Raw genomic sequence first — 11,382 nt, forward strand, 5'->3', positions numbered from 1 at the left:
TCAGTGAGGGAAAATGAGAGTCCAAATGGTCCTTTATAGGAAGGATTTGTGGAGATGATAAGAATCTAACACCTATTTATGTTTGTTTAACCACAAGCAACATCATTTTAAGGTGGTGGGCTTTCATTATAATTATGACTGGCAGTATACCCCGTACCAGCCTGGACCAACTGTGCAACCAAAGAAGACTCACTTTCCAGGCAAGTTTTGCTAATTATCTTGGAAGTTTACCAGCTTGTGATGTTTATTTTGGGAATATTTTTTGGTTGAGTTGGTGATATCATTCACAGCTAGAAACAGTTCTAGCTATGAGATGTTTATTTTGGGAATATTTTTTGGTTGAGATGGTGATATCATTCACAGCTAGAAATGTTTCTAGCTATGATCTCCCCCAAAGGCGACGTAAATGTCAATGTTCAAACATCTCTAATTTTTATTTTAGTCGTTATGTTTAAGGACATTTGCAAAATGTCACTATTCGAACGTTACTAATTCAATAGGTGACTTTTTTGGGCTTAAAATGTCACCTTCCACGTGTTCATATTTTGAAAAAAATTTGTCGTGTAATGACATTTCAAAATTTACTCGATAAAACTTTTCGGAAGATTAATAGGAATTCTTTTCAAAAAAAGAAAAAATAATTTCTGAAAAGAGAACTTTTATTCGTCTTTCTTTTGTTTTTTCTCTATACAATTTTTTAAAGAATTAGTCGTTGGATCTATAGGACCCACATTCAGGAGTTATTTTTATTTTCCCTTTTATTAACAAACTCCTTAAAGAGAATTTAATTTAAATTTGCATACAACTAAAGCCAAACAAGTGGTGCTAGCAAATAGTAGTAGTAAATTAAATTAATAAATTATCCAAATTACACCTGGCCATGTAACTTATATTAATAAAAAATCTCTCCAATAAAAAATCATTTTATCTTTTCTCCTTTAAATAAAAAAATTACTCTCTCTCTCTCTCTATAGTTTGGTTGCTCCATTTACTCCAATTGTGCCTTCAATGCTACTGCTTGCTATTGATTCATTGAATGACACTTGAAACTCATGAAACTTGAAATGGTCTATTGAATTCTAACAAACCTGCAATAAATTAGAAAAATAAATAAATTGCAATAATATGATTGTTATTGAATTAAACTTGCTATTGAGTGCTTGGTATTGAATGCTTATTTTTTATTTTTAAATATGCCCGTTAGAAAAAATATAAAATTTTGAAGAATATGACCATATATATATATATATATATATATATATATATGAATTTTTAAAAATACGACCGAAAAAAAAAAAAAAAAGATAAATATTGAAAAATATGAAAATGGATAACTAAAATATTGAGCCGGATGTAGGTGCTTTTGAAAAAGTGAAAAATATTTTATAAATGAGATTTTAGACTTTAAACCTATAACATAGGTGATGTTAGTGGGAATAAAATCCTCTCCATAACAAATACTGAATAATTATTAGGATTTAAAAAAAAAAAAAATCATTCTAACAGTCATTTCATTAATGCGATAAAACTTGAGCGCTAACTTTAGCTAATACAATGTCATTGATATATTTATGGGCTTCCTCTATATGAACTTATTCGTTCATAAGAGAAAGTGCTTATGTTGCTAGTCTATGCGCTGCTCTATTCGCCTCATTTTTAACATGAGGCATCTCCCACTTGTACGTGTAAGCGATTCAACATCATTCTAGCATCGTCAATTAATTGGCCATATCTGCACCAATTCTTATATGCTTCCTCAATATTTGCGCTACCTAAAGTCCGTCTCTTTCCAACTCCACCTTTTGTAGTCTCAAGCTTTTCCATTTTTAGATCATATTTTTAATCTCTTCATGATCTCCTTATGATCATATTTTTTTAATTTAAAAAAAAAATAAAAATAAAAATCCTCAAAGTATTTGTTTCTTCTTTTTCCTCCATGATTCTTTTAAAGCAACTCTACATCTATAGAATTAAATAAAAATAAATAAATAAATAAAAAACTCTACATCTATAGTATAGAAAATGAAGGGTCCAGATTCAAAAGCAGTTTGTTTAAGGCAAACGACGTCGTGGCATTTTAACAAAAACGTGAGGAAACGAACTCTCCAGTTAAGGTATAAGTTTGCTTTTTTGTTTTTCCCCGGTAAAAATTCTGCGTCGTTTGCCTTAAATAAATTGGTATTGAATCTGGACCGTCTATTTTCTTTGCATGATTTGTCCAGTTTTTTTCCTTTAAATTGAAAATAGAAAAATGTTTGAATCGCTAAACGTACGTATAATATACGTATGATTATGAAGCTCCATTTCTCTCTAATGGAGCACAAGTCAGATTCCCGAAGAAGAAAGGCGGCGGCGGCGGCGCGGCCTCTGAGAGAGATAGAGGTGCTGATAATCTCGGCCCAGGGCCTCAACAACGTGAAGCACGTGACCAGGATGAGGCCCTACGCGGTGGTCTACGTCGACAAGGACCACGTGGCGAAGACCCACGTGGCCGAGCACGGCGGAACCGACCCCACATGGAACGAGGTCGTGAAGGTTAAGTTCAAGGAGGGTTTGCCGGAAAGTGACGTCATGGCGGCTCTGAACGTGGACATATATGCGCGCGGCCACGTGCGGGAGAAGCCGGTAGGGAGCGCTAGGGTGTTGCTGTGCGATGTGCTGAAGGGAGGGGACCCGTGTGAGCCGTTGGATAATCCGATCCAGTGCATCACGGTGCAGGTGTGGAGGCCCTCCGGTAGGCCCCATGGGCTTCTCAACTTGTGGGTCCCGCCGACTGGTATGTTCTTGATGAGGAGGCCGGAGTCTCTGTCTTTCAGCATCAAGGAAGCGGCGGATGAGTAGGCGGTGGAACGCGTAGAGCTGCCAGAGGATTTCTAGTTTTTTTGTTTTTGGTTTTTGGTTTTGTGCATGTTGGACACGTGTGAGTGTACGTGTGTCTCTTGTTTAGGTAGCATATATTATACGTAGTTGTTTTTCATTAGTTTGGTGAATGTCTTTTCCTTGTAGCATAGGTAGAGATAAACACTCAATGACTCGAGGGATTTAAATTGTCATGTATTCTAGTAAGAAAATAAAATAGCATATATATAGCGGAATTAAAATTATAAGAAATGTTGGGAATAGTTCGAATAAATAGCCTAGCCCATCGAAGTAACTGGTATAGCTAAAGAATGTTGTTAAACTAGGCAAAGTTTTGTAAATAGAACAAATTACAGACCAGCTAAGGACGAAAATGGGCATGACTGTCTTGAGATCTTTCAACGTCTCGAGATCCTTCAACCCTATACAGGGGACAGGGCCAACTCAATGTATTTGGGGGCCTTAGGCGAAATTTTGAAGTTTGACCTTTTTTTTTTTTAATATTTAAATATTAATTACATCATATTTATTTTAATAATATTATTTTATTTTTATAATATTATTATTATTATTATTTTCATTCTCATTGTTATTTCATAACTTTTAAGTTTAACTTTTAACTAATTGCCCAAAAAAATTGATGTGGCATGTTTATTTTTTTGGGTTAATTGGTCTTATTTTACAATTGGCTTATTATATTGGGACCTTATTTTAGAGACCTTAAATTTTTATGGGAAAAAATTTTGGGTCTTACTAACTGGGGGCCCTAGGCGACCGCCTCAGTGGCCTAGCTATTGAGCCGGCCCTGACAGGAGACACAAACAAGAGTATGACCCTCAAAATACACTTCAACCATCCTCGAACCCCAACTGGGTGAGTTCAATCTTGATCGTGAACAATAAGATCCAAAAAGCATATAGTCAAATATCATAGTGATAAATTCAATTTAGAAATTTTTATGTATCTAGAAAAGCTGAAATTTGATATTTTCAATAGAGAAGTGCTACACATATTCTAAAGTGTTTACTTCTAATTAATTGCTTACTTTCTAACATAATAGTGAAAAATCATTATTGGATGAAATAACAAATAAAAGTAAATAGAGCATCTAATCATAATTTTTATTGCCACATCTTAGAAATATGTATAGCATTTTTTTGTTTTAATACGTGAATCTTGGTGAGTGTACGTAATGGACTTGTGGTTAATATTCCATTATATATAATTTATAACGCACACTAACAACAAGGACTCTGTGGCCCAATGGATAAGGCGCTGGTCTACGGAACCAGAGATTCTGGGTTCGATCCCCAGCAGAGTCGTTTGACTTTTTTGCCTGAAATTTTTCATCATATAGTATTTAGTAATAAGTTAAATATTATTCTTACGGAGACTACATACGTCAGTCAGGATGGCCGAGTGGTCTAAGGCGCCAGACTCAAGTTCTGGTCCTCTAACGAGGGCGTGGGTTCAAATCCCACTTCTGACAAAATTCCGAAATCTTATTGTGTACTGCTAATATTTTTGGTTTTCCAGGTTGTTGCTCGGCGGCGTTTTGTAATGTTCAAAAGGAATTATTACTTCGGTTAATAGAGATGTTGGGGGTGTTTGTTAAACACTCCAGTACTGTGCATTTTTCATGGTACTGTTCATGAAAAAATGAATAAAAATAATAATAATAATGATTGGTATAGAAAAATGAAAAAGTGGTATTGGAAAATAAAAAATTTTGTTTTGTAGTGATTTTTTTATTTGAATAGTAATAAAAAATAAATGATGTGATATAAAAAGTGAATGATTTGATATAAAAATGAGAATATTTTTTTTGAAAAAAATAAAGTGAATAGTGTGGTGGAGAATGAATAGTGCCAAGGAATTTAACAAACAAGCCCGTTGTAATCTCCCCTATCTCCCCACTTCTCTACTTTTGAATAAAATTTTAGAAATAAAATAAATTTGATGATTTCAAATATGGAGAAGATCTTCCTCGAGAATCCATTTGATTAATTCTTGTACGAATTTCTCAAAACTCCAACTCATCAACATGTTACAAGAGTACTGCATGTGGATGTGTTTATCTTCATTTCCTTTCGGATTTGGCTAAAGGGTGATAATCGAGAATTCATACTATAAAACACTGTAATGTACACAAGTAAAAAACAAATTGAAAAATATACACAGAAGATTTGATGGAGTGAATTCCATAAAAAAATCTACTTTTCACCATAAAATGAACGTGAAGGGCCCATGAAACTGCCACATGCTTGAGCTGGTAAAGTCTAGAGCAACTAACAAAAACATCTGATCATGTCTGTGCAGCTTTGAGGTTCTCCAGCCGTTTCTTTAAATACGCCTGTTTCAGTTTCTCACGACGAGCTGCTGCTTGCTCTTGCCGGCGCAGTTTGAGCTCAGAAGCCTTTTCTCTCGCTTGATTTGCCTCCTCATGAACTTCCCTGAAGGAAACCACAATCACACAATAATCATGTCATGTCAAATAATGCAATGGGACTCAGGAAATACACAAACAAAAACATCATCTTTAATTAGTAAGTGAACATTTCTCAGCTGTTCCATTTACAAACAATTTTTTAGCTTTTTTTCTGACAGGCCTAAAATCCATGTGAGTTCAACTACATCCCACAAAAGCCTTTATCTTTACCATGAGACAAAGATCATAGTACCTATTTACAAAGTCAATTAAGATATATATATATTGTTTTGTCGGATAAGGTTCAATTCGAAGTCAGATAGTTTCAAGTCAAAGTTGATCTATAGCAATAATAGAAGGGTTTAGTATCAAAAGTTCAAAAAAGTGTCAGCATAAGAAACTTCTGATTAGCATTGACTGCTGAACCTACGCCAATCCTGACTTATCAGCCGCAGTAATGCAATTTAGATGAGTAAAAAATAGCAACCACAACCAAAACGCAGGCCAAGTGTTTAAGAGCCCAAGGTTGTTATGATTAGTAACAGGCACTGGGAAAACAGTAATAATGCAATCAGATTATCTACAGAATATACAAACAATGTTGATTTCTAATTAGGGGAAACTATCTTTTGCCCCCATTAACTATAATGCCTTGATACTTTTCCCCTCATGAACTGCCAACTGCACTACTTTGCCCCCATGAACTACCATTTTGTGCTCAAAACTCCCTTCCGCCAGTCAAAACCATTAACTCAGATGGTCAATCCGTCACTTTGCGTCACTTTTCCCCCATGAACTACAACGCATTGTCACTTTGCCCCCATGAACTAGAACGCATTGTTACTTTTGACTGTCTGAGTTAACGGCTTTAACCGATGGAAGGAGGTTTTGGACACAAAATGGTAGTTTATGGGAGCAACATAGTACAATTGACAGTTTATGAGGGAAAAGTGCCAAGGCGTTGTAGTTCATGGGGGCAAAATGTAGTTTCCCCTTCTAATTATCTACACAACATATAGTCTCTTGTTTGGAACCAAATATGACAACATATTGAGAATACCAGGAGAAACTATGAAATGTCAATAGCCGCTAAGTGATTAATACGTTGTACTGCATGTTATAGACCTGAACAAATGAACTGCATCAGATTATTGACCAAAGTAAATTGTACAGCCAAAGGCCTTGCCCTAATCAACAATTGCCAACTAAATCAAATCTTAGACATTACTAGGAATATTACAACACAACAAAATCTATGTACCATACCAGAAAGAACTAAAACGCGTACCTCACAAAACGCTTGTGTTCATCATTGTTGAGTGTTCCAGCAGTCCGCCCCAGCCCCAAAGGTTTTGTATTAAACAAGAAAGAGGCATTATTCTCACCATCTTCACTCTCTGGCGGCACCGTGGCAGAAGTATCTTGGTCCTGAGGGGGCTGTGATTCATCCTGCACATTGTTCTTGCGGAAGAAATCCACACAATACTTCTCCTTATCTTCTTCATCCGATAGCTCTCCCCTAACTAGCTTATCATATAATTGGGCCTTCCTCTCTAATGCCGCATAGCTGGCTGATCCATCTTTAACTGCTTTCAGCTCAAGTTTGTCCCTGGATTTCGGTGCAAAACAGAATTCAACTTAGTGGCAGGCCAAATTAGAGTCCAGAGGCAATTATATTTTTTCTTACGAGGGACAAAATATGAGACTGAAATATTTAAAAAGGCAACATTGGCTTTTACTGAAATTGCCATGGCACGTGGGAATCGGACACTTCTTGCATTGAAAGTTTGGCATGCTGGACACTTGAGGACACAACGTTAAAGCCATTGATTGTCTACAGTCATTCGGAAACTAATAGAAAAAAGTGCCTTCACTCACTCGAAAACAGAAAAGTGAAGAACTATAAGGTGTTATATGTTTTTGTAACGAAAAGTTTCATAATTCATTTACCCTCAAGTACCCTAATGAATGCAAACAGACACTCAAACATTGACAAATGTAAATGTTCAATAATATTATTGTGCTCATGTCCTCATCTCTAAATCTTGGAAGTTATCGTGTCCGGAAGAGTATATTACATCCAGGCATGGAAAGAGAAAGTGGGAGAGTCAATCATGATCAACTGAAAACGTAAAACTAGAAACCCTTTATTGGAAGATGATCTTTAACAGTATTTACCCAATCAAAACATAGAAGATTCCTGTAAGAGCTGCAATATGTGATATTAGATAAGCCTCTAATCATGTTTTCTTAGTCCCTCCACCCACAGAACAAATCCTTTTCTAAGACTACTGTAAATAAACCAATCAGTCAGCAACCCAAGTAATCCATGACAATACCACCAGAACCTACGGGTGCAGCAATTGAATTTTGTAATCACATAACATAAAATCAACACAAAAGGTGATATAGGAGTGGTCGCCAGGAACCCAATCACTTTGAAATCAACCTGCCGAACCACATTAAAGACGATTTTTTTTCTTTTCTTTTCTTTGAGAACTTTGAAACTTCAGAGCAACAACCTTCGATTATTCGATACCATGTATGTTAACTTTGTTGTAATCTTTAGATTACGTAGCAAAGACACAGAAACAAACCCAAAACGGAAACCCAAAACAACATTTGCAAACAAAATCAATCTCAAAACTTCAATTCAATTGTAGAAGAAGGGTAAAAGAGAAAAGCGAGAAAGAAGAGAAGGGTACTTGTGGGCGCGGGCTTCGACGCCGGAGTTCTTGACGGAGAAGGAGTCGGAGATCTTGGTGGGCTTGGCGCGGTGGAAGGAGAGGGCGTCGGGGTCCTTGGTCTTCTTGGACTCCTCCTGGGACTTGTAGAGATGAGCCTTCAGCTCCATGATGGAGGAGGCCCCGACGCCCTCTATGGCCCTGTGCTTCTTCGGCATTATCGACGACTCCGTTAGCCATCCCAGCGACTCCACCACCCTCCTCTTCGTCTCCTCCTCTCCCATCTCTCTCTCTCTCTCTCTCTCGCGTGATAGGGAAGGGAATTTGGCTTGCTCAAGTTGGGGGCGGTGGAGGACATGGGCTGGGCCAGTCGTGTGAATGGCCCCGCCCATCATCGTCGTTTTTATTTCTTTTTCTTAAGGAGGGTAAAAATGCGAATAATTTGTTTTCAAATGAATCATTTAAAAGCTTTCTTTTTTTTTTCTTTTTTCTTTTTTTTTTTAACTTTAAAAGTTTTATTTTTCAACGCAATTCAAAAAATTCTCTTAATAAATTATTTGTTCCCACCAATTTTGAGCTTAGAAAAAGCCTAAAGTTTGGTAACATTTTGTATAAAACAAAATTGAACTAGAACACCCTTAAAGTTTATATTATAGCAAGGAGAGAGAGAATTTTAAAAACTCCATAAAGATTGATTGGATTGAGATTTCCTATAATTCTCTTTAAATTTGAGATTCTCAAATGAAAGCCCCTACTATGTGGTCGGTGCATAAAATTGGTGTTTTGCAGCATCTACTCATGTGATGACACATCACCAAGTGCATTTCAACAAAATAAGATCAAAACACTAGATAATAGCAAACCCAAAATCAAACGACTGGTCCCGCGCATTAGCAAACCCATAACCAAACCACTGGCGCCAACCAACAAAACCCAAATCATTGATGCCGGCGTGACCCACTGCTAGGTACGGCCAGACTCAGTCGTGGGTCACCAACTCTGGCCCATTTTTTTGCGAAACCCAACCTCAAAATCAAATTTTAATTCCTCAAAACTTATTTTTGGATTCAAAACTAAATCTTAGAAGGGAAGGTTAACCCTTTAGAGATTTTATCATCCTAAAGGGATTCACCAGAGAGGGAAGCCGCCTGCTGTGACCCAGCCGTGGGTCATTACTAACATTTCAGCAGACCTAGCCACCTGGGTGGCTAGGTCTGGCCGACCGTGGGCTTGGCGTGACCCACAGCCAGTGTTTCAGTAGACCCACAGGTCTTTTTGTTTCTCTCTTTGAGCTCCAGCTTCTCTTGTGCTTCTTTCTCTCTCTCATAGCTCTCTATGTTAAATGACAAGGATAAGGAAGAAAAAGAAGAAATGGGAGAAGAGTTGTCGGCAGATGGGTAAGGATAAGGAAGAAGAAGAAACTCTTCAAAATCTAGTGTTTTAGGTTGTAGGTTAGTTTTGTGCATTTTTTGTGCTTTAGGTGATGTGTCAATCTCCTATTGGGGTTGCAAAAGACCACTTTTGCAGCCCGACCACATAGGAGGTTTTCCCTTCTCCAATTCATAAATTTCAATTGTTTATCTTATCTAAAATAAATCATATTTCAGCATTTAATGAAAAAATTTAATGAGGAATCCACCATCAAGGAATTTAATAAAACATGTTTCCTCATTAAATGCTAAAATATGACTTATTTTAAACGCTTAGATGAGATGAATAATTGGAATTTATGAATTGAGAATCTCGAATTTAAAGAGAATTCTAAGAGATCTCAATCCAAATTTTGAGAGAAACGGGAGAAGAGAAAATCGTCTTAAATTGTTGTGCACTGGACTATATATACTTTCAATTTAATAGTTTCAACTTTCAATGTATGTTCATTAACATACATTTAATTTCGAAACCAACAGAAAATAAATGCTAATTCAACAATCATTAAAATATGACAATTCGATATTAACACACTTAGAGTTTGTTTGTCATTGCGTTTGAGAAATAATGTTTTTAAGTTAAAAATGCTTTTAGTAAAAACTTTATTTTTAAGCTTTTGACAAAAGTGTGTATTGGACATTTTTATGCTTTTTGGACCCTTAAAAGCATTTTTAATTTTTTCTACCAAACGAGTACTTTTTTCTTCAAACAGACTTTATGAGTGTTAAAAGCATTTTTAGACCTCTCAAACGCAATTTCAAACAAACCCTTAATCTTGATCGCTAGATTAAGTTTATAATTAACAATTTTTTAATTATAACCGTTAGATCATAATTGTTAGTAACAATTACTTAATTTCAATTGTTAGATTAAACTTGATTTAATCTTACAGTTAACTTTACTAACGGTCAAATAAATTCAACCGTTGGATCTACCTAGGAAGCAAATTACAATCAAAATTCAAATTTAAGTGCCAAGTGCACCATCAAGGCGTCACTAGCGCCCATTGTCACGCACACACAAATGCATATACCCAAGTATTACTTTAAAGTAATAGCTTAGTGTGAGTTAGACGCTATGAATGACTCACTCAATTTCTCTTCGTGAGTCTCTCCTCTTCCAAATCTCTTTAAATACCTTCAATTGTAAAATATTCTCAAACCAACATATATACATAATTATACTAATTTTGAAAACTCTTTTAAGATTAAAAATGGTAGATAAATGAATAATGTTACACTTATTCTTACTTTTTCATGTTTATTTCTCCACACTTTGGTGACTTTTAAAACCACCATGGGATATAAGATGGATCTTTATAAGATTTTAATTCAATGATGGTCTTAAAAATTAACAATTATAATTGCTGAAAGTAGTATTCATGCTTTTATGAATGAAATATTGTGTGATTGAATAAAAAAGAAAAGAGAATAATAAATGATTTTTAAAACTTATTGGGGATTCCTAATTACTTTGCGTGTTGTGCAACTAAATAATCATAATCTGTAAGCTATCATTATTCTTCTATCACTGTTAATGACTTAAAATGAGAATTAAGTACTTTTTTTAATTGCAATTTGTACTCAAGTGGGCATGGGAGCCCATCTAATATTATTATCTCTATTTTATTTGAAAATGATATATTTATTTTATGATTACAGACAAATTTAGTGCATTTAATTATATACATGACATGCATAATACATAATGTACATTATTTAAAAAGACGTGTTACTAACTTTAAATCCAAATCTTGACCATAAAATAGATAAAGGGATAAAATGCTACTCTTTTCTTTTCTGGTTCCTCACCCATTTCCTTTTGACGCATAGTAGCACCGGCATTGACCTAACAAGGACAGTTTAATCTTGATACGTGACTCCTACTCTATGCGTTTCTTCCTGCTCTAATTATAGGTCTCGTCATTACATCATCTTGGTTTCACTTGCGATAGTTCAATGTTCGAGGTGGGTATAGAGG

The 11,382-nt window shown here is 35.6% G+C and overlaps 1 protein-coding gene and 2 non-coding genes across 3 annotated transcripts; 2 read left to right on the plus strand and 1 right to left on the minus strand.

Moving 5' to 3' along the window:
• The first annotated feature begins 4,108 nt into the window (after positions 1–4,108).
• On the plus strand, positions 4,109–4,181 carry TRNAR-ACG (transfer RNA arginine (anticodon ACG)). Its single transcript has one exon. It is a non-coding gene; the product is annotated as a tRNA-Arg (tRNA).
• Positions 4,182–4,264: 83 nt separating this feature from the next.
• Positions 4,265–4,348, plus strand: TRNAL-CAA (transfer RNA leucine (anticodon CAA)). Its single transcript has one exon. It is a non-coding gene; the product is annotated as a tRNA-Leu (tRNA).
• Positions 4,349–4,915: 567 nt separating this feature from the next.
• Positions 4,916–8,318, minus strand: LOC132170905 (uncharacterized protein At4g18257-like). The gene is made up of 3 exons (XM_059582059.1): positions 7,993–8,318; positions 6,576–6,896; positions 4,916–5,312 (listed from the first exon to the last, which is right to left on the minus strand). Exons 1-3 carry the CDS (start codon positions 8,253–8,255, stop codon positions 5,165–5,167), a joined length of 732 nt encoding a protein of 243 aa, XP_059438042.1. The 5' UTR covers positions 8,256–8,318; the 3' UTR covers positions 4,916–5,164.
• Between the last annotated feature and the right edge of the window lie 3,064 nt (positions 8,319–11,382).

This window comes from Corylus avellana, chromosome ca2 (assembly GCF_901000735.1).
Source record: "Corylus avellana chromosome ca2, CavTom2PMs-1.0".
In the NCBI taxonomy this organism is placed as follows: domain Eukaryota; kingdom Viridiplantae; phylum Streptophyta; class Magnoliopsida; order Fagales; family Betulaceae; genus Corylus; species Corylus avellana.

What these genes read in the sequence shown, in the direction of transcription:
- LOC132170905 (XM_059582059.1), bottom strand. Translation starts at nt 8,255, where the DNA reads ATGGGAGAGGAGGAGACGAAGAGGAGGGTGGTGGAGTCGCTGGGATGG. An exon ending in GTCGAAGCCCGCGCCCACAA is followed by an intron (nt 6,897 to 7,992) that starts GTACCCTTCTCT and finishes ACCGAAATCCAG; the next exon opens with GGACAAACTTGAGCTGAAAG. An exon ending in GAACACAAGCGTTTTGTGAG is followed by an intron (nt 5,313 to 6,575) that starts GTACGCGTTTTA and finishes GGTTTCCTTCAG; the next exon opens with GGAAGTTCATGAGGAGGCAA.